The sequence below is a fragment of the Typopeltis vanoorti genome, chromosome 25 (assembly GCF_054136105.1).
Source record: "Typopeltis vanoorti isolate ZY-2024b chromosome 25, IOZ_Tvanoo_1.0, whole genome shotgun sequence".
NCBI classification, from domain to species: Eukaryota; Metazoa; Arthropoda; class Arachnida; order Uropygi; family Thelyphonidae; genus Typopeltis; species Typopeltis vanoorti.
In genome coordinates, this window is record NC_143573.1 from 43672158 (window position 1) to 43695943 (window position 23786).

The 23786-nt window shown below is 35.7% G+C and overlaps 1 protein-coding gene across 1 annotated transcript; it reads left to right on the plus strand.

Annotated features, from left to right (window-relative positions):
- Positions 1-3376: 3376 nt before the first annotated feature.
- On the plus strand, positions 3377-20551 carry RpL39 (ribosomal protein L39). Its single transcript, XM_090414260.1, has 3 exons — positions 3377-3469; positions 13820-13923; positions 20415-20551. Exons 1-3 carry the CDS (start codon positions 3377-3379, stop codon positions 20461-20463), a joined length of 246 nt encoding a protein of 81 aa, XP_090270386.1. The 3' UTR covers positions 20464-20551.
- The last annotated feature ends 3235 nt before the right edge of the window (positions 20552-23786 follow it).

Sequence of the window (23786 nt, forward strand, 5' to 3'; positions counted from 1 at the left end):
CCAAGGTTTTACAACAACACATTCACAACTCAGATACTTACATTAAAAACTCACAACATTTTATTGAAAAATTAAACAATATCCCTATATCTGAAGATAATATACTAGCAAGCCTTGACGTCCCATCTCTGTTTACAAACATTCAAGTTGTGGAAGTCATCAACATCTTAGATAGCTTGTTCCCAAGAAACATCACTACTTTGTTCAATCATTGTTTAACTTCGAACTATTTCATTTGGCAAAAAAGTCTACAAACAACTTACCGGATTAGCCATGGGTATTCCCTATATCCTCTTCTGCTGACTTATTCATGGAAGACCTAGAGGATAAAATCTTATCCCGAATTACTCCAAAACCGAAAACTTGGTACAGATTTGTTGATTGTTGATGACATCTTTATCATTTGAAATCATACAAAAGAAGAACTAGTGGATTATCTCAACCAAATCAATAGTTTCCATCATACTATCAAATTCACATTAGAAATTGAAAAAGGAGAAAAACTTCCATTTATTGGAATATTACTGGAACTCTAGGCTTTTGCACTTGGGATCGCCCATTTAAATTTCGTAAAGCAAACCTGAATTCTAAATTAAGAGAAAAGATGGGGGGGGGAAGAATAAATTAAACTAGTCATTAGCTCGTACTTACCTTTGGATAGCCTTCAAAAATCACTGCAGATAATTGAGATGTGTTGTAAGAACTTTTATGTGTATCTTTACTAAGAAATGGCCTTTATATTGACAAAGTACATTTCGAGTTCAGCTATTGCTGCTTAACTAAACAATGTTTTAATCATTTTTCGACAAGTTGTTGATTGATAGCATTGGACGATTCTGAAATCATAAATACATAACAATATAATTCATTTCGGTCTGATAATTCAAAGATAGGCGTGATTAATAAAACTTTATTGCTTACATCCGGAACTTTTGAATTTTGAATCAATCCATCTTGGTAGCTGGTTTCTTAACGTCCTGCTACTATTGTTGTGCATTGATAAATTACTGAAGCCTTATACAGTTCCCATCAAAGTACTCTTCATATTAGCTAAAATTTGAACTTCGAAAAATCTTATGAATAATATAAAGTTGAAGGAAAGCTTCAGTTAACCACCTATTAAGAACTTTATTGCTGAAAGCCACGTTGTTTATGGCGTATAATATAGGTGCTAGAGCATCATTTATGTTTCAAAAGTGAAAGATTTTCATCTCTAAAGAGTTGTAATATTGTTCTTCACATAGTCTGATTTATACTGATTCTCGGACTCAGTATTATTATTATTATTATTATTATTATTATTATTATTATTATTATTATTATTATTATTATTATTATTATTATTATTATTAATTCTAATAATATAATAATAATAGTATTTCCTCAGTAAAGTGCTGAAGTAATATTCTCTATATGAAGTTAAAATTGCCCCGTACAATGATTAACCTAGTTACTATAGAATATTACTCCAGCACTTTAGATTGACTCGAAAGCTTCTGTCATCGAAATGTTCATTAGTTTTGTACTACATGCATAAATGTGATTTTTTTTCAATAAACATCGATTTCATAGATTCCAGTCAATAAAAATGCGCTATGTTTATTATCATCAATGACAAATCATTCGTCACCGGTCTGGGTAGTAACCCTTCCCATAATGCATAATATTATTCATGTCCGCAAGGAGATGTGCTTTAGATTATGGGATACTAATGAAAGTGATGTGAACTCAGTCCACCTTTGCCACGAGTTTCCCCCGACCTGAAGATACTTCTAGCGCAAACTTTGTTTGCTTTCACTTGGATTAAGGATTAAACTAAATATATAATTTGTTGTTTAGTCAGTCGATCTCTAGAACAGGTAATATGACTTTATCGTCTGATTCATGGAATTTAAATCGTGTTTTCACTATATTATACAATAATACACTATAGGATAAGAGACTGCAATAATTTTCTGTCATTCTGTCTTCTCACTGCTCCAAATAGCATTCTTCACCTCATCTAGTGGTGATAATTGAGAGTATATAGTGGCTGCTCAACAGCACTGTGGAGGTCAGTGTAAGTGGTGTTTGCACTCCTCAGCGCTAAACTGCCCAAAGGTATACTTCGAGTTCAAGTCTAGTCGCCGACTAGAGGAACTTTTACTAAGCCTTTTCTCGATGGGTTCCCCGAATTATTCGATCTCTGGAACGGGCAAGCAGGTTTTCTTTCCCAGAAACTCGGTTGTTCGTCCTATAAACTCAAGAATATTGACCGTAGAACCCACACTATTTCAGACATTAAATATATTGTGTTAGGGTTATTGAAAACGAGATGCTGGTACGTGTTTCTTAATCAGTGAGCCGTATCTTCACTGCGGACTGCATAATTAGTGATAACTTTGGGCCAGCTATCTTTGATTCTACCAGTGGAGTCTGAACTACCCACTCAGTCTCCAAACGTAGATTTAGATAGGGCTGAAATGATCTCGTCTACTCCTATACGGGAATAAAAAGGCCTTAGCTGATTTATTATTATTATTATTATTATTATTATTATTATTATTATTATTATTATTATTATTATTATTATTATTATTATTATTATTATTATTATTATTAATTTTTGGTGACTTAGGAGAGTTGCCGTTTACACCTGCAGCCCGAGTATAGCTAGCCAAAGACTAGTACTAATTGCATATGTCATCCGATGAATAAAACCTGCCATGTCGTGGTAACCATTCCTAATGTTATATTTTTATTGTGTGAAATAGTGTAAGTACTATGTTCAAGTTTCTTGAGTTTACAGGACCAATAAACCTGAGTTTCATGGAGAAAAAACCCGGTTACCAGCACCAGAGATCGACTAACTAGGGAACCGTTTGGCGAATTGAATTTAACTTTATTCTAATCGCTATATTCCTTCTGACGGTGTCATGCTGTGAATGCAAACGTAATTTCCAGTAAGTTGCGTGGGTTGTTATTATTATTAGTAGTAGTAGTATCATTAACAGCATCCTCATCATTAGACCTTCATTAAGTTATTCGTTGTTATGATCGTACTCTCATAAGCATAGTCCATCAAACCATGCAAAAGTCGTTCACATTTCCCATGCCAACCCAACTCCGAATCAATGCATTTCATCAGTAACCGTCATGTTACTACTGTAAGTATCCTCACCATCACAATCAACTCCATAATCCTCATTTTGCATGTCTTTCTCTAGTATTCAATTCCCTTGTGACACCCTTGGAGATGTTCCCAATCGCCAGTATTTTATTCCGTTAACCATACCTCATTCATCAACCTAGGCTAGTTTATGTCAGAAAATTTGGTTATAAGGCTTCTAGAATTATTATTTCTGAACAGTAATTTTATAATGATTTTTGACTATAGATGTCGCTATTGTTGTTCCCTTACTTATTTGCATGGTATGGTACGTTTGTAGGTGTTAGTTATATTGATTATCGGAGTTTTCATTTAGATATGGTAAGTTTATTCATTTAATTTGCGCAATATTTTATGTTATAATTATAGTTTGAAAGAAGCTTCTTTTTTTTCTGTAACGTTTTTTCGGCTGTGATGTGAACAGTTTTGGATGTTTGGTGATTTGTTTTATATTAACTATATATAACATATGCTCACAATGGAAAAAACTGCTTTAGTACTAAAATGAAAATTGGTGCCTATTGTGACGTGTCCTCCAAGAAGTACTTTTCTGAATTCATCTGTTTTCTTTATGAAAAGAAAAAGCGCAAAACGTAGAATATTTCGCTGCTGCATTTTCCTGTCTTCAATTACTCATGAAGATTTGAGATGTGGAGCTGAAAATTTAATTTTCCTATATTTGTATACGCTAATTAAAAGTTACTCTTAGTTTGAACTTTCTTTTCTTCACCCATTTTACGTATAATTACCGGGGAGAATTTTTAACGTAAGCTAATATCTCTTTTCATTCGAGACCTGTTACCTACTATACCCAGGTAAGGCAGTCATTGTTGGGAGCAATATTCCAGCTCCTCTTACTGGAATTTGATTTTTCTGTTACTCGTTATATATTTCTTTGTTATTTAAAGTTAGGTCATGATGGCCAGTCTCTTTGAAATGTTTATTAAGTTTACTGTGTAGAGGACAAAATATTTACCTAAAAGCTGGTTTTCTTTGTGATGTTATAGTACAATTATTCAGATGGAAAAAAAAAAAAAATTATTGGATTATTTCATTGTCAGTCAACAGGAAATCATATTTGTCACCAAAAAGAGGAAATGATAGTTTGCAGAATCCCAACTGGTTTCTCTATATCTGTAGACTTAAGTATGCTTTCGTCTTGTGATCCCATATTTTGGCAACCCAAAGTTGGTAATTGGGTTGCCAACTTTTTGTTTATATAAATGGATCTTCATTAGTGTATAATTGGTTTATAACTTTCTGATTTATCAAGAAATGTTACTTGAAGAATCGTACTTTGCTCTGTAATGAAAATACCGTATTTTTACAGTTACAATTCTCTTTGCTGAGTCTTTTCATTCTTAAGCTGATTAACTTTATTACTAGCAAACCAACCAAGCTGATGTAGAGAGCATGAATGATTTAAATAAGCTGTCAATATGGGCAAAAGATAGTGGATGTCAGTTCAATGTGGAAAAGTGTAAAGCTATGCATTTTGGGATTAAAAACTGCTTATTACAGAACTGCTCCAAGAGATTGAGGCTAGGGACTTGGGCTTTTAGTGGATGCAGTTGAATTTCAGAGGGCATATTGCTGAGGTGTCCAAGATACCTCATAGGCTTACTTGGTTACTGATATGCAGTGATAAAGAAGTTATTATTCCTCTTCATGAAGCGTTGATGCGTTCACATCTAGGTTACTGTGCTCAGGTCTGGTCACCTGGGTTCCTTGGAGTTGAAGTAGAAAAGATTCAGAGGTGAGTGACCTAGTTGGTGAACGGTGTAAGGAATGCTCTCTACATAAATAGATTGGGAGTTTGTGAATTACAGAGGGATTGGGTGAGAGGCAGAGAAGAGAGGACGTGGTAGAAACATTTAAGTCACTAAAATGTTTTTATAAGATTGATGCAGGGAAAATATTTCAACAGGAGGACAGTGAGGGAAGAACAAGAGGTCATCCCTGGAAATTAAGTAACAATGTGGTTAACAAGGGACTAGATTTTTCGCTTGGAGAGTGGTGAATGAATGAAATGCATTACCTGATTCAGTTGTGAGTACTTCAACTGTCAATGAGTTAAAGAATAGGTTTGCTCTTGAACTCATTGATAAACATTGTGTGGATAATTGGATCTCCCATGATGAGTCTTCTGCCTCCACTGAGATGCCCATATAATAATAACCTCTGCAAAATTCATTTGACAAATCTTTGAACAAGATCAGATTATTGTGTTTGGATAACATATTTTTTTTAATGTTGGGCCCATATATACAAGAGGTTGACTGGTCAACCTGTAGTACATTAGTACCGTATATGGGTGGTGGGCTGGAAAAGGAGAAACTTGTTTACATTTGATTTAAAAACCTGTATGCTGAATTTCTTGGGAAATACATCAGGGGGAATACTGTTCCACAGTACTGCAGTAGCAGTGATGGAGGAGGAAAAGAAACTTGTTCTATGGGTTTCAAAGTGTATTGTGAAAGGATGTTGGGCAGCAGCTGTACATGTTCCAATGGGCTTAGTACAGAGTAGGGGAATTATTGATGCTCATGTAATAATTATAACCTCTGCAAAATTCTTTTGACATAAATATTTGAACAAGATCAGATTTTTATTGTCTTTGGATAACAGTGACCGCCAGTATTTTTTAGCATAAACAAGTTTATGCTAAGAAGCACACCTCCTTTTGTACAGTAAAAGATGAAGTGACATCCATCTTTTACTGTACAAAAGGAGGTGTGCTTCTTTTTGTTTACATACATATTGCTATGCATTATATAAGTATATTGATTTTATTACTATTCGGTTTGTTTTGAGTACAGCATCATAATTGACATAACTTTCCATGACATCAGCCGTGTGAGTTTGTGAATTTATCACTTATCGGAAAAAATTTACAACTATTTCAAGTTCTGTTAAAAGTAGGAAATTAAACTTGGGATGTTGTTGAAAACCAGTTACTGTGTGCTTGATTGATTCTTCAATTAACATTTCTTGATAAATGGAAGCACATCAAAGGTTATGAACTAGTTGTACACAGTACCATGAGTGGCTAAAGATCAGATTAGCCACTAGGGGACAAACATGTACTTTGCATCTTTATTCAAATTAACGTTTTGAACTAGTTTTTGCATTCCAATTATTGACATCTTCCTTGGGAATTTCAGTGGCTTCAACTTCCCTTTTCCTGGCGCTGCTGATTAAGCTAGAAGGGAGTATTTGTTAGCAACAACCTAACACAAGTTGATTTACCTGCCAAAATACCATATAGCCATGCCATTGTTTTAGTATTCTTGATCTTTTTTTAACCAGTTTTCCTTTCATATATACTAATTTAGATCTCATCTCACTGTGGCAGAGCCCCCCAAAACTCCCTCAAATTGCTTGACTCAATACACAGGAGAGTATTGAGGACTATTAAAACAGACAGACTTATTAAGGACTAATCTCTTACCAACTCACTCCCTCTACTTTTGCACAAACGATTGGTCTCTGCACTGTATATTCTACAAATATTTCCATGAAAAATGTTCATCTGAAATAGCATCAATAATTCCCCCCTCACACACACTTAGTACTAAGCTTGTTAGAACATGTACAGCTGCTGCTCAACATCCCTTCACAGTGCACCGTGAAACCCACATTACAAGTTTCTTCTCCATCTTTCCAGTAACTGCTGTACTATGGAACAGTCTTTCTCTCTGTTGTTCCCCAAGGAATACAATGTACAGTCTTTTAAATCAAATATGAAAAGTACCTTCTTTCCCATAGGCTGATACCAACCTCTTGTATTTGGGCTCAACATAAAAAAAAAAAAAAATCTGTTCGGCCATAAACTCATCTGATGTGCCTTTTTATTACAGAATGCTCTCTCCATTTAGTCATTTTGCTTTGCAAAACAAAATGGCCAAGGTAAAACATGAAGCAAATTAGATGATATCTATAACTTATTTTGCCTTTACATAACCTGACTTTTGCTTTTCCTGATTGAAATACCTGCTTCAGTCATATAACCAGTGGTGAGCTATAAGGGGGCTCATGTGAGCCCTTTGTAAAATTTTTCTCAAATTTGCAAGCCCCTTGTTCTTATTTAATAATCTTGTAGAACTAGAAATTACAGCCGTGGAAAGTATACATGCTACTATATAAAAAAAAAAATTCATTTCATTGCATTTTGCTCTGATGGAGCTAGTGTAATGTTAGGAAATAAATCAGGCGTTGCAATCAAACTTCTACAAAAATTTCCCAATGTTGTGATTTGGCGGCATTGCACTCGTCATTTATACTTAGCATTAGACTATTCATTTTTTTGCTCGACGATGCAAGCCCCTTGTTAAAATTTTCATAGCTCACCACTGCATATAACTGAAATAATTCTAACTGGAATAAAGTCCATCTAAATGCCTCTTGAGGTTGGAGACAAACTCTGGCTTCATGTTCAGCTTACACTATATACTTGCATCTTCATAAATGCCATCAAATCGTAATCCAAATTTGGTTTCCTGCTCAAATAATAGTCAAACCTGTGGGATTGATATCCCACATAAGAACTAGATGTGGCGGTCGGCAGTAGATGGCATTGTTGCAGTTGGTGGATTGAGTGGATTGGTGGAGAGAGCTGTAGAGTAGGTGCCTTCCTTCAATGAGTATGGACTCCCTGGAGGTGTCTAATAATAATAAGAGGTCGCATAATCTACAGCATATCAGTGCTGTGTATACTGTTTAGGCAGCTCTTTGCCAGTGCCATCGAATGCACCTTTTGCCTTTGTCTGCTTCTTCCCTTTTCTTAATCAGATGGTACTGTTTTAATATCGCCCCAAGAGAATTCAGTAGCCTGAATGAACTGGGATTTCTAACCCAGTATCCACTCTTCACCCTCCCATGATGTGCCCCATTACTAGATATCTACCTGGGTATTGAAAAAATTATGGCTTTGGCACTTGGAGACTCATCCAAATTGTATTGTTTTGCCATAAACCATGAAATTGGGTATAACATAATCAAATGTTTTGGTGGATGGGGAAACCAGTTAAACAAAACTCTTCTTTACAACTAGCCAACATTAACAGTATGCTATTAGTAGCATGGAAGAGTGCTACCAGAGCAGAATACGCTCAGCAGAATTGAAGACTAGCATCACTGCTTGATTACAAAAATATAATCATGTTCGCATATTGGTGTTACTGAGATGAAGGCAGCTAGAATAATATATTAACTCAGTGTGATATATTCAGAGAGTAGCATTATATCCAACTAAAATGTTTGAATAGTATGTAGAATGCGGACAGGTTTAAAAATGGGAAATTGGACAAACCTATGATTTCTGGTAGGTGACTTTAAATTTTTTGTCATTAAAGAGGGCAGCTGACAAAACAAACATTTAGGAAAATTTGGGAAAAAATGGACAAACTAATGTTATGCACCTATTAGTTTTTTGATTATGTATTCAGGCTGCTGTTGTGGCAGTACTGTTCAATGTACTGCCCTTTCCAGTATGGCACAAACTACATCATTTGCACAGTGTATGTAACAGCATAATGCAGCTGGTCAGGACTGTTGTGCACATACTGCATTATGCTGTCTTTCAGCACTAATAAACTCCATATTTGAAAACTAAGTTTAACACACGTGAACCACAGTAGTAGGTTTTTTATTACGTAAATATTTCATCCTAGGTATCTTAGGACATCATCAGTACAGTAAGACAATACTAGGAATGACAAAAGAAAGGGCGTGTACGTACAGAGGAATCCAAATTGCGTGCAGTGGTGCGTTGCGGTCTGAACTTAAATTAAATTGAACTAAATTACTTAAATTAATTACAGTTAAGTTATTATTTTATGCAATTTTGTATGACAATTTCCCATACTTTAGGAATGGCAAGAACATCATTGCGGTTTAGAAAAACCCAAACCACAAGATCCATTGGAAAAAGACAACTTCTACACAGATCTTCATATAAATATGAATGTTCATATAAAGAAAGTGCTGAAACCCTATTCCACAGACCAAATCTAAACCGCAATGATGTGCCATATGCCTATCATAACATACCACAAGGTTTTTTTTAAAAAAAAAATTCAAAGTTTTGAAATAGTAGTCCAAATGATAGTCTTAGAAACTTTAAAAAAATGAAATAAAATAAAAGTAATAAATATTAATTTGGTCTTAAGATGACTGTCTCCCAAATCTTTGGTAGATTTATATAGCCATACTTGTTAAGGTTTTTGGAGTATGTTTTAAGGCTTCTGTTGATTCCAGGAACAACTTCTCTGACTTGTAGAAGCTTTTTTTTTTTTTTTTTAAACTTAGATGGCGCCATATTAGGACTAGTTTTGTGTTGCATGTTGCAATTACTTTTACTATCCCCACTGTTACACCAGATTGTGGTTGTTTTGCATTTGTAACAAACTTTGAGTTTTTTGCTCTGAAGATGCTGGATATAATACCAGTGAAATATTAGCTTTTAAGTTAATAAATAGTTATTTTCTTAATCATCTGTGTTCATATCAAACTGTGAAATCTATTACAAAAATGTTGTAAAATGTAATGTAATGCACTTTGGGATGAAAGGATTACATACTTTGTATCATATTGATGGTACTAGAGTGCAGGAAATTGATGAGACTAAGGATCTGAGGATGATGGTTGATAGAGATTTGAAATTCAGAGGACATTTTAAAAGTTGGCAAAATAGCTCTGAGGATTACTCGGATGTTGAAAAACACATAGACAAGTAAAGATAGTGAAAAGCCTAGGATTCAGTGACATGTTAATTCATCATCATCAAATTCCTGCCATGTACCCTCAAGGGGTGTACAGGATATGACAGTACTACATGAAAAAATTACATCATTACTAACTTCCTATCTACAATTTTCCTCCAAATCAGTCTGTTACTTGTCGAGACTCCAACATTATCAGATCTTATATTTCTATCGTCTAAGGCACTTTGTACTGTATCAATCCACCTATATCTTGGTCTTCCTCTGGGTCGTTTTCCTGCCAACCTGGTGAGAACACTTGTTTTGCTAATCTTTCCTCTCCCATTCTATTTAAGTGACCATACCACCTGAGATTAGCTCTGCTAACGCATTCCTGGATGCTGACAATGTCAAGTTCTTTCCTAATATCCTCATTTTTAATATGATATTGCCATTGATGCCATCTGTTCACACCTCTAATCTTTCTCAGGACTCTCATATCTGCGGTCTCTAGTCTTTGGTCAAGTGTTTTACTTCTGACCCAGCTCTCAGATCCATAAGTTAAAACTGGTTTGAACACTGTCTTGTATACAGCTAATTTAGTGTTCCGACTAATTTCTCTCTTATTTCATATGAATTTATTCAATTGACTTCCCACCATACCAGCTTTGCTGATTCTGTTGTCTATTTCTATATTTAATTTACCATCTTCAGTAAAAATCGTGCCTAAGTAACTGAAATGTTTTACTTGTTCCACAGGTTCTCCATTCACAAAACAGTTGACATTTTCAATGATTCTGCCTAATTTCATTGTCTTTGTCTTTTTATTGCTGAACTTCATACCATATCTATTACAACAGCTATTCAATTTAGTCAGAGAATCTTGCAGACTTGTAGTGGATTTATTTAGAAGTATAACATCATCCGCATAAAGCAAAGAGCTGACATTAACATCTCAAATTTTGATATCAGGTTTAATAGCACTTTCCTTCATAATGTGATCCATATAGATAATGAATAATAGAGGGGATAATGTACATCCTTGTCTCACACCAGATTTAACATTAAACCATCTTCCTGTACTTCCTTCAATTCTAACTGCTGACTTACAACTCAAATAAAGACTAAGTATTGCTTGATATAATGCCCCATTGACACCATATAACTGCAGCGTATTGAATAGCTTCTCTCTTGGCACCTTGTCATATGCCTTTTCCAAATCGACAAAACTTAAATACAGATCTTTGTTATATTTCCATGCTTTCTCAATTATTTATCGTAAAGTGAAGATCTGATCCTGACAGCCTCTATTTGGCCTGAATCCAACTTGTTCTTCACCAAGCTTTTCTTCCACAATTCTTCTCAACCGTTTCTCAAGTATACTTGCATAGATCTTGCCAGCAACACTCAGTAGGGAAATACCTCTGTAATTCTCACATTCAGTTTTATTTCCCTTTTTATATATGGGTACTATGAGAGCTCTACTCCAATGATCTGGAATTCGTCCCTCAGTCCAGGCTTTCTGAACTAAGCAGTGCAGCCACTGTAAGACTTTTATACCACCATACTTCAGCATTTCTGGTCGAATATCATCTACTCCTACTGCCTTTCCACATTTCAAGCCTTTGATGGCTTTTTCTACTTCAAGTATAGATATATATTCCTGACTGCATGCCTGGTCAGTGTTTTTTATCACTGTGCTGTCATCACTGCTTGTTTCATTTAGCAGTTTTTCAAAGTAATTACTCCATGCTTCAAGGATATCTTTTTCTCCTGTTTTCATGTCACCTTTATCATCTCTAATTCCTTTTACAGCACTCTTTCCTCCATTCTTAAGCTTCTTAAACAACCTCCAGAATATTTTGCCACCTTCTTGATATTTATTTTCTATATTCTTGCCAAAGTCCTCCCATGACTTTTGTTTAGCTAGTTTTACACACTATTTAGCTTTCTTACATTTGTCTCTGTATTTGCTAAGAGCACAAGCTAACTTATTTGCCAGGAACTTTTGATATGCTTTCTTCTTTTCCTTCACTGCCTCTTTAACTTCCTGTGTCCACTATGGAGTTCTAATTTTTCTATCCTTGCAGACAACTTCACCACATGCCTCTCTAGCTGAATCAATCAGGGCTTTCTTCAAGGCTTGCCACTGAATCTCCAAGGTTTGATTCCTGTTCTCAAACTCTTTCATTTTCTTTTCAATAATCTTTCTGTATTTTAGTCTACAGTTCACATCTGAGAGCTGCTCAACTTTTATTCACTTTAAAACTTTCTTACATGTTATTCTTTTCAGTATGAAATTCAATTTTATCCTGCTCAAGACTAAATAGTGATCGCTTCCAATTTCAAATCCTCTGTACACTCTGGTGTCCTGCACCAGGGAGAAAACATCACTATCAACAATAACATAGTCATTGAGACTTTTCTTATTCCTAGCCTCTTTTCTCCATGTGAATTTGTGCACATTTTTATGTTGGAACATGGTGTTAGTAATAACCAGTCCATGTCCTGAGCAGAAATCCAACAGATATTTGCCATTATTATTAGCTTTGCTCTTTTCTCCAAATTTTCCCAAAATATTTTTGTATGTCTCACAATCATTTCCTACTCTGCTATTTAGATCCCCAACAAGGACCAACTTTTCCTTTTTCATTGTGTCAGTTGCTTTTTCTAAAGCATCAAAAAATTCCTCCACTTCTACCTTAGTAGAACCTTCTGTGGGACCATAGGCACAAATAAGTCTCATTGTCCAGTTCCCCATTCTCATATTTGCCCACATTACTCTACTTGAGACTGACTGCCATTCAAGAAGATTAGCCTCGTATTTTGTGTTGAATACTATGGCTACTCCTTCTTTTCCTTGATTGTCATTGCCTGAATATAACATTTTGTATTTATTGCTCAGAAAGATCTCACTAGTTTTGGTCTTTTTTGTTTCATTTACTCCTATTATGTTGATCTTGTACTTATCTAATTCCTCAGCTAGCTCCATTTCTTTGCCGTTCAGGCTTCTTATGTTGATAGTACCGATCTTTAACTCTGTTGAGTTGGGGTTTGTTTTCAGATTTGTTCCAGTAGCTGACTTTTCGCTGTTCGCCCTGGTTCCCTGGCGAAAACAACGGGGGCCTTGTTTAACCGGGGCGACTCCCCAGCCGGCATGAAATTTTGTCATATTGTACCATCATTTTTATTTTGGTTTAACCAATAAGAGTACAATTTGGTCGGCTAAATCCGAAATTGCTAGCCAATCCTCGTTCGTTCAGTATCAAAGTAGATACCCAACAGGGTGCACCACGAGAAGGTGAGGATTGGACATCAGAAGCCCTGGTCAGTTCTCTGCATTCCTTTAAAGGCTATGTGGAGGTCTCCTCTCAGTTATACAGCTCTGACCCTTAAGTACCTTAACATGTTAATTACTGTGCATAAATTGGATTGCCTGTGTTTCTAGGGGACTGGGAGGTGGTGGTGATTCAGAGATGAGTGGCCAAGCTCATGACAGGTCTGAAATTTTCTCTATTGAGAATAGACTGAAGCTGTGTGGATTGCAGAAATTATCTGACAGGTGGGGGGAGAGGAGATATGATAGAACTTATAAGTTACTAAAAGGATTCTAAGATTGACACAAAAGAAAATTTTCGATACATGGGGAGTTGCAGGGGGGGACAACGGTTGCCCTTGGATGTTATTTAAGAGTGTGGTTGATAAGGGCGTGTGTGTGTGTGTGTGCAGAGTAGGATCTTTACTTGGAGAGTGGTGAATGAGTGGAATGGATTGCTAGAGGTGGTTGTGAGCACTCCAGCAATGAATAGATTTAAGTTTGATAGGTATAGTGTTAATGGATAGTGTGGGTTTCTGATGACTCCATTGAGTACCCACATAAATAATTCTTTAAATATAGACTACTGCTGTACTGTTTTTCTAAGGTTATATCTGTATTTTAAAATCACTTTTGTTTGTTATATATTTTTAGTCTGCACATAAGACATTCAAAATCAAGCAGAAGCTTGCCAAAAAGATGAAACAAAATAGGCCAATACCCCAGTGGACACGCATGAAAACTGGAAATACAATCAGGTATGTTATATAGCTTTATGAAACTAGAGATTTAGTATCTGACTCAGGTGTGCAAACTAGTTCCATAGCTCATAAGGATGCCACTTCATTTGAAATGGTTATTTGGTGAATAGACTAAAAAAGAAATGATCAGAAATTAGTGTAGATGAGAAAGAATGCTAATTCTTAAAAGTATGTCAATATCTGAATGAAAACAGAAGTAATCAAAGCTTTGATAATGGATGCTAATTTTTATGAATAAAAATGAAATCAGTTATGAGGATAGTATAAATTATCTAATTTTAATAAGTTTTTTTTCTTAATAACTTTATAAACAGATTCTTCTGCTTTCATTTTTACTTCTATTTTCAAAGTGAACAAAGAAAATCACAGTTGAAGACAATACATCATGAGAACTGATCTCCAAGATGTCTCAGCCACTTTCCAATTATGGAATCAAGCAATTTCTTTCAGGGATACCTGCAAATTACTTACAGTGTACTAACAAATATTTTATTCTAGATATGCCATTGTTGCTATAGTAGACCATTTGGTGATCAGATCTTGTGATACATTTAACCTTAATATTCCAGCACTCATAAAGCTGAAATTATGACACAAGCTCAGTTCTTCCATGATTCAGTAATTGTTTTACCACATGAAGACTAATGGAGGAACAGAATCAGTTTATTATTGAGGACTTCTACTCATGGTCACAGTATACACTTCAGGACACTCAAAACAAAATTTCTTTATACTAAATAGTGTGTGTTAAACAGTGGTCATTGTGAGAGCGTGAACAAGATTGGTTAATGATGGAAGTGTTTTCACTTTTAAGATACTTCAGGTGCAAACTTTTTTTGCTTACACTTTGATAAAGGATTAAACTAAATATATAATTTATAGTCTGACCAAGTGAAAAAGCTTCCAAAATCTTTCTCTAATCCAGAGTAACTTAATAATTTGCAACATTTTTTGGCAACTCATATAGGTAAATATGACTTCTCCATTACTTTCACCTTGATATCACCACCTCTGGGTATTGGCTCTTCCCTTAATGCATAGCAATATAAATATCCACAAGGAAATGTGTTTTGCATTATGGGAGATATTAAGGCAAGTGATGAGAACTTATACCACTTTTACCACAAGTTGCCCTAACCCAAAGACAATTAATGTAACATACACACAATTACAAAACTTACAATACTAAGTTTTGTAATTGTGTGTATGTTACATTAATTGTCTTTGTAATCCCCGTAGATGTCCAAGTGACTAGGACGAAATATAGGAAGTATTAAATTCTATTTTAATTCTTTTTGAGTGTTGTAATAAATCCATTAAACCTCCAACATAATGTCCTCACAGCACTTAAGCCTCTACACAAGAATTCTAATCATCCATGGAGAAGAGTTAGCACGCAAATCCAAGCAATACGGTAAGTCAAAACTATGACTATCTAGACAACTAAATAGGCTGGCCTTTTTAAGAAGATGTCGGGATACAAGAGTGATACCGAAATGTGTTAAAATGAAGATTAATTTCCATTCCAAAAAAGCACTCCGGATATACAAACGTGCCAGCTTAGCATTACTATGCGAGCAAATCGCCTGTACTCGTGCCGCCCTCGCAGTGACGAACGCCGCCATTGGCTCCTTACGAGCGGAGCTCTCCACCGTTCTTAACCCTGAACTTTGGGCGATTCTCTCTGACATTTCGGAAACTTCTGCACAGAGAGAATTTCAGAAAATAAAAAACAAACACGTCAAGAAATACAACAACCTGGTTAAAGACAAACCACAACCACAAATTCCACCGCTCCAGACAGTAATAAACCTCTCGTCCAAAAGGCTCAACGATGATGCCGTCAGCGCCCTTTGCCTCGGCCGTAATTTTGCCGTCGCCCCGAAAGAAGTGCCGGTGCTCGATGTAATGGTTAACGTCGAACGGGGGATCGGTCGCTTACCGTCGGAGGTAGCCAACAACATCAGACTCGACGTAGCCAACATCCTCGTTCACTCTTCGCCTCCAAAAAGTAACTTATCTTATTCCCAATGCATGGCTCTCCAGAAACTACGCAAAGAAAAAAGTATCGTCATCACCAGAGCGGATAAAGGTAATGCCACAGTTGTCCTTAATACCAGCGAATACAATCGTAAAATGAACATTATCCTCCGCGATCGCACTACCTACATCCCGCTAGAACACGACCCCACAAAAACGCAAGTTAAGAAATTAAAAATCTTACTTAAAAAAGTAACCTCCTGGCCCCCCAACGTCACGAAAAAACTTAAACCTTTCCGCTCCCGTCCCCCCCGAATATACGGTTTACCAAAAATCCACAAACCTAATTCCCCACTCAGGCCTATAGTAGATGCCACCAATGCACCTTGTTACAGACTGTCTAAACAGCTGGCCAACTCTCTGTCCCCCCTCACCGGAAATTCAGCTTCCTATATAAAAAACTCTACCCACTTTAAAGCCCTCACAGAAAATTTAACCTTGAATAATACAGACATATTAGTAAATCTCCTCCTTGTTTACCAATATTCCCTTAACTGACACTTTATCTCTCTTAGAAAACGTTTTTCCCTCCGCATCTTAGATCTCTTTTCCTTTGCCATCAACTCTGGGTATTTCACTTGGAATAACAAAATCTACAAGCAGATAGAGGGAACCGCCATGGGCTCCCCCCTCTCACCCCCCCTTGCCAATTTCTATATGGAAGATTTCGAAAAACGAGCCATAGACTCAGCCCCACTCAAACCTTCTATCTGGCTAAGATATGTAGATGATGTGTTCTCTATTTGGCCTCATGGCCCAGACACATTAGATTCCTTCCTTGGTCATCTCAATAGCCTACATCCAAGAATCCAGTTTACTATGGAAAAAGAAAAGAACAATTGTTTACCCTTCCTAGACACCTTAGTCACGCGCCTGCCTAATGATACACTTGCCTTCACTGTATACAGAAAACCCACACACACAGGCAGATACATTCACAAACTCTCCCACCACCACCCCTCACAACAATATGGCATCATTAAAACCCTTACCAAGAGAGCCCACAATCTTTGTTCCAGTGGAACCGCCCTCACTACTGAGCTTAACCACATACACAGAACTTTCCTCTCCAATGGCTACAGCGAACACAGCATCAAAAAAATAATCAATTCCTCCCCCCTTCCCCGTCCCTCTCGTCAACAAGAATTTAAAAATGCCATCACCATACCCTACATCCGTGGCACTTCGGAAAAAATAGCCAAGATACTAAAAAAGTATAACCTACACACAGCATATAAGCCCTACCGCAAACTGGCTACCCTTATCCGTTCTACGAAAGATCAGCTCCCTCCTCTCTCTCTGCCTGGAGTTTACAAAGTACCCTGTTCCTGTAAGCTTGCGTACTTTGGACAGACAGGCAGATCAGCATCCATCCGCCTAGATGAACACAAGTCGTACATCGTTAAACACAACTATGACCATTCAGGCTTGGCTGACCATGTTTTGGACACTACCCACAGAGTATCATGGAAGAAAACCACCATGCTCCACCACAGCAAATTCAAGAAAGAGAGACTTTTCTTAGAAGCAGCAGCAGCAGCTCTCAAAAACCAATCAAATCTGAACAAATACGGTTGCATTAAGCTTCCGAAGATTTGGGAAACAGTCATCACCAGAGGTCCCACCTTACATTCCAGGCCACCTACTACTGCCCTTAGAGGGCGCTCCACCTAGATAGGACTTTATTGTCACCCACGTGGTGGGCTTAGTATTGTAAGTTTTTGTGTGTATGTTACATTAATTGTCTTTGTAATCCCTGTAGATGTCCTAGTGACTAGGACGAAATATAGGAAGTATTAAATTCTATTTTAATTCTTTTTGAGTGTTGTAATAAATCCATTAAACCTCCAACATAAGAATCTTAGGCAAGCCACATCTGGGGGAGGGGGTTGACAGCTGAAGGGGTTTTGTGATATGAGGAGGCCAAGAAGAAACTTTTGAGTAGGAATTTTATGGCTTGCCTAAAATCCATAGATTCTTGCCTAAGTCCCATAGCAGATAACACAGGTTCTCTCTGCTACAAATTATCCAAACAGTCAGCAAAATCCCCCCCCCCCCCCCTAATGGCCATATAATATTTTTTATGAATAATACCATATCATTCATAAAAAAAAAAAAACTTCCCATTTTAAAAGCTGCATTGATAATATGATACTGATATCCTAGTGAGTTTTGACATCACCTCATTGTTCACTGACATCTCCTTAAATGACACCTTATTCCTTTAAAAAAAAGCTTTTCCTCTTGATATCATTGACCTCTTTTCCTTTGCTATCCATTCTCTTTATTTATTTCTCTTGAAGAACAAAATTTATAAACAGAGAGGGCACCTCTCTGTGGTAGATGAAAGTATCTTCCTGTATAAACTGAAAACTGATTTCGCTTTGTTTGGAGATACTCCAGGTGATTGTCTAAAAAAAAACAGCAGACATCTATTTTATTAATTTAATGGTGAACTTTATATAGAGATGAATGTTGTAAAGATGATTAGTAAAATCCTGGAATTTTCTGCTGAATTGGTCCTTTGTCATTACATACTTTTGGTTGTATATTGCTATCCAGGGACTGTTTTGTAAATGATTTCTATGAGTAGGTTGGCTAAAAGTACTAAAAAGATAGAATTTAAATCAATAGTAAACAGTAGGCCATTGTCATTTTTTACATGTAACTTTTGTAATAGTGCAAACATTTATTTTATTGGTTCAACACAATGTAGCATATCTTCATTGTTTTCATTTTTCTAGTTTCAGCTTTCTGAATCATATATTCCAAAATTTGGAGACGTGATTCTCTAGAAATTCTTGAATAAATTGCTCAGATTCCTGTTTTCTATTTCTGAATTGTTTTGATGGCTGTGGATCTATGATATGGATATAGCATTGCCTATAAAGTTTGTTACTAACATGCAGCTGCTACTATATGATCCACATTTCACTGCAGACATTCAGTTACTGAACATATAATGAATATTTTATTGGTTGTCACCAAAAATTGTTTTGTCTTAGTTTACTGGATATAAGTTGCAGTTGAAAGGAGTTAGTTTAGAAGAGGGGTTATAAGCTTTGGACAAATTCCTGTAAGTCAGAATGGAACAAAAGATGCCTAATATGATTGAGCTTATTTATTAGCTTTTTTCATGGATACCGTGGTTTCAAAAAAAAATTAAATCTGAGAAATGAACAAACAAGTATTTGATCAAGGTGGTCACTAGTCTGAAAACTAATGCTCCAACTGCTCTCGTGGTTTGGGTGAATATTTGGCCATATATCTCACTTAAACACAAGTGTGGTCAAAATGTGTAATATTTGAATAAATGAATTGGTTACCATTGTACAGACAAACAGCACTGCTCCAGGGTGCTCCTAAGGTTGAGTTGATGTAATGGAAAGGCAGTTTTATAATGGACAAAATAGAATGGTGCACAAGAAAGTGAATATGAAACATTCTGGAATATTTGATAGTGATAGTGGCATGGTGTACATTAATTATTAATTTGTGAGGGCTTAATGATTGTTTTATGTATTGGTGGTTTGATTTAAGAAGCGCTCCACCCGATTTTCACCTCCCTAGCCAGAGCTTGATTTAAATGTTTGTCAGTTAAGTTTATTCAAGTCACTGTTTAGTGCATTTTTTTTCTCATTTAAAAAATTAATGTTCTCTCTAAATATAAGTTATTGAATGAATGTTTAATTCAACTTTAAAACATTATAAATCCATTTTATGATTTAAAATTTTTGCATTCAACTAATGTAAAATGCATTGTGAAGTTCTAAAATGATACCATTTTAAAAAACTTAAGTTTCATGTCTATGCATAAATATAGCACTTTTCCCTAACCATAACAATCAAAGAATTTTGAAAAGGTGTGAAGCTGTCATGTCACATACTATGAGAAGAAAATTAAAGTGCTGCACATGCATAGAAAATAAGTGTCCACACAAGAACCTTGATAGTTGGCCACTGCCCATAAGGCAGTCTGGAAAAAGGAAGATCATTATATAATAGGTCAATTCCTACTATTTCCAATTGTTCATGGAACATGTAATAGGATACCATTTCAACAGATATGACTTTGTATGAAATCTTTGCAACTGAAGTTTAATAAGAGCTTAAATGTAAAATAATTAAGCATAAAAACTTTAATAGCAGTAAATCAGTGATAAAATTTCTTTAACACTTAATTGCAGATACCAGAAAAATTGTCATTTCACCATAGAGCTAAACTCATAGCATCAAGGTTCTTCTAAGGGAAATGTAATAAAAGTTGACTAGTATGATCCATAATTCAAGTGATAGCTCAACCTACATTAATTAAGAAATGCACAACAGTTGATGACCTATATATATAAACATACTTCTTATTCTCTGTTAGTTTTATCTACTCCTAAAGTTATACTGTATTAATGGTATTTTTAAGACTAACCATTTATTTATATTTTCTCCTTTAGATATAATGCCAAGAGACGCCACTGGAGGAGGACTAAGCTAAAACTTTAAACCTGCAACAAGAATTTATCTTGTATCTTCTTTTAAATTGTGCATAGAAATGTGTACCTTGCAAAAAATAAATCTTTTCTTCTGAGTAGTACATTTCTTATTTATTTTCACAACAGAATGTTACTTGTATCTAAATTTGAATGCAAGAAAAATAGGCCTTATGAACATGAGTAATATGCTTTTTAATTAATAAAGTTAGGCAAATATGTCATTAAAACTAACCTTTCCAGTTTAAAATCACAATTTCAAACATGCTAGATATCAGTTTGTGGTTTCTATTGTATGGATCATACTAGTCAACTTTTAGTATGATCATGTCACAAATATGATTCTGAACATATACTGCGTAGTATATGTTCAGCTGGTGTTCATTTCTCGTGAATTAATCACTAGTTGAGAAACTAGTTCAGAGAATAGATATTTAAAGGTACAAAACCTGACTGAATAACTGAATAACTATCTAAAGTGCTATTCTGAATACACGCTCATTTTTGAAGTTTCAGTTGGAAGCCTAGGTTTAATAATCTGTTTAGGATATAAGGCACTTTCATCAGAAATTTTCACTTAAACATGAGTCAGTCTCAGCTTTGGCTTCTTGCCAAATACTCAAGCTTTTGCCCTGTATAAAATAAATTGGCTAGTGAATTATCAATAATCAACATACTAAGTCTGCTGTCTTAGTTACATCAATTAATTCTAACCAAACTTTGCTCATCAGCTGTTATTGAATGATATAACTTCTTTGCATCCTTATTTACAAATTACTACATTATTTGGACAGAACAGAATATTTCATAAGCAAAAATAGTTACACAGTTACAAATGTAATATTTCTCTTCAGATTAGTCAAAATAAATTGGCCAAAAGATGTTGGAAGTCATACTTTATTGACTGGGCCCATTATTATATTATAACAAAATATTCTAATATTGGTTATGTAGGAGTTTCCTTTCTTACTATTCTTATGTGGAAATCATGTCAGAAGAATGACATCTGTTTGGAACTTAAAAAAATATACTGCATTATGACGCTTGTCTGCTTTTTAATGAAACGATAATGGGGTTGCTTTAATGATCAAAGCTAGATAGTTGGTAGCCTTTTAAGGAGCATGAGCCAACTGGTGGCTTCCAAACTCATGTCCAATCCTTCATCTTGTGCACCCTGTTTAGGTATCCATCTGGATGTTGATGAGGATGGCAATTTTGAATTTAGCAAACTAAATTGTATTCTGGTTTAAACCAAAACAGGTTAAAACAAGATAAAGTATGCTGGCTGGAGCACTTATTGGTTAATTTAGGTCCTTGCTGTTTTCATCAGGAAACCATACTCTCACTTGTCAGAGGAATGGCATCTGCTTGAAACTACAAAAAAATCCTGCAATTTAACACTTGCCTATTTGCGAATGAATCACACAGATAATAGGGTTGCTTGATATTCAAAAATTGATCATTGGGGGGGGGGGGAGGAGACCTCCACATAACCTTTTTCAGAAACATACAGAAACAATAGGCTTCTGACCTGTCCAATCCTTGTCCTTTGTATAGTGCATCCTGTTACTGGGTATCTGTGTATTGAATAAAGGTAGGCTGTCAGTTTGGGATTTAGAAATATGGTAAAACAAGACAAAATATTATGCTGTTGAAATCATCAAATTCCTGCCATGTACCCTCAAGGGATACACAGGATATGATAGTACTACATTTACATCATTACTAACTCCCTATCTACAATTTTCCTCCAAATCAGTCTGTTACTTGTCAAGACTCCAGCATTATCAGATCTTATATTTCTATCGTCTAAGGCACTTTGTACTGTATCAATTCATCTATATCTTGGTCTGCCTCGGTCGTTTTCCTGCCAACCTGGCGGAGAACACTTGTTTTGCTAATCTTTCATTGCCCATTCTGTTTAAGTGACCATACCACCTGAGATGGGCTCTGCTAATGCTTTCCTGAAATCCTTGTTTTTTAATATGATATTGCCATTGGTGCCATCTCTTCACACCTCTATAATCTTTCTCAGGACTCATATCTGTGGTCAAGTGTTTTACTTACTCCATAAGTTAAAATTGGTTTGAACACTCTTGTATACAGCTAATTTAGTGTTCCGACTAATAATTTTTCTTTTTCCATATGAAATTATTCAATTGACTTCTTACCATACTAGCTTTGTTGATTCTGTTGTCTATTTCCATATTTAATTTATCATCTTCACTAAAAATCGTGCCTAAGTAGCTGAAATATTTTACTTGTTCCACAAGTTCTCCTTTCACAATGAAGTTGACATTTTCAACGATTCTGCCTTCTTTGTCTTTTTATTGCTGACCTTCATACCATATCTATTACAAGTTATTCAATTTCGTCAGCGAATCTTGCAGATTTATTTAAAAGTATAACATCGTCTGCATAAAGCAAAGAGCTGACATTAACATCTCCAATTTTGATATCAGGTCCAATAACAGTTTCCTTCATAATATGATCCATATAGATGATGAATAAAAGAGGGGATAATGTACATGTTTGTCTCACGCCAGATTTAACATACACCATCTTCCAGTACTTCCTTCAATCCTAACTGCTGATTTACAACTCAAATAAAGACTAAGTATTACTTGATATAATGTCCCATTGACACCATATGTTGTTGTCTTGTCCTTTGAAGAGTCCTAGATGTTTCCGTGTGCTCTTTGTACTGCTTTGGCTATGTCTGTGATTTTGTTTGTATAGAGCTGTTGTTCAGGATTAGGATCTATTTCTTGCAAGGCTGCTGTAATTGCTGGACAGGTAAAGATGTGAGTGGGTTTCAGTTCAGTATTGGGGCAGTTGTTGCAGTTTCTATATGTTCTCGTATCATCTGTATTGATCTTCATTCCTCTATAATGTCCTGTTCGTAGTCTTGCTATCGTGGTGGAGGTCCTTCTGTCAGCATTGATCTCGGGAATTTGATGCTGTATTACTGATTTCAATGGAATTAGTTTAGCTTTTGCTAGTGCATTGGCATCAGCAAGAGTTATCATATGAGTTTCTTGGTTGAGTTCTCTGGCCTCTTTTGCTAATTTATCAGCTGCTTCGTTGTGATCAATGCCTACATGAGCAGGAATCCATTGTAAAATGCAACTTTTACCTAAACACTAGATCATTTAAGAGTTTATGGGTGTCTTGTGTGAGCTTGGTATTGCCATTTTTGATTGCCTCCATAGCTGATCTTGAGTCACTGTAAATTATAATTCCTTCAGATTGTTGAGATGATGATAGATTTAAGTAGGCTTCTAGTGCTTTATTTATTGCGTAGAGTTCGCTGGTAAAATTGGAAGTGATTCTCCC

Coding starts and splice junctions, on each gene's coding strand:
- RpL39 (XM_090414260.1), top strand. CDS start 3,377: ATGTCGCTATTGTTGTTCCCTTACTTATTTGCATGGTATGGTACGTTT. Junction 3,470..13,819: donor GGAGTTTTCATTTAGATATG/GTAAGTTTATTC, acceptor ATATATTTTTAG/TCTGCACATAAGACATTCAA. Junction 13,924..20,414: donor AAAACTGGAAATACAATCAG/GTATGTTATATA, acceptor TTTCTCCTTTAG/ATATAATGCCAAGAGACGCC.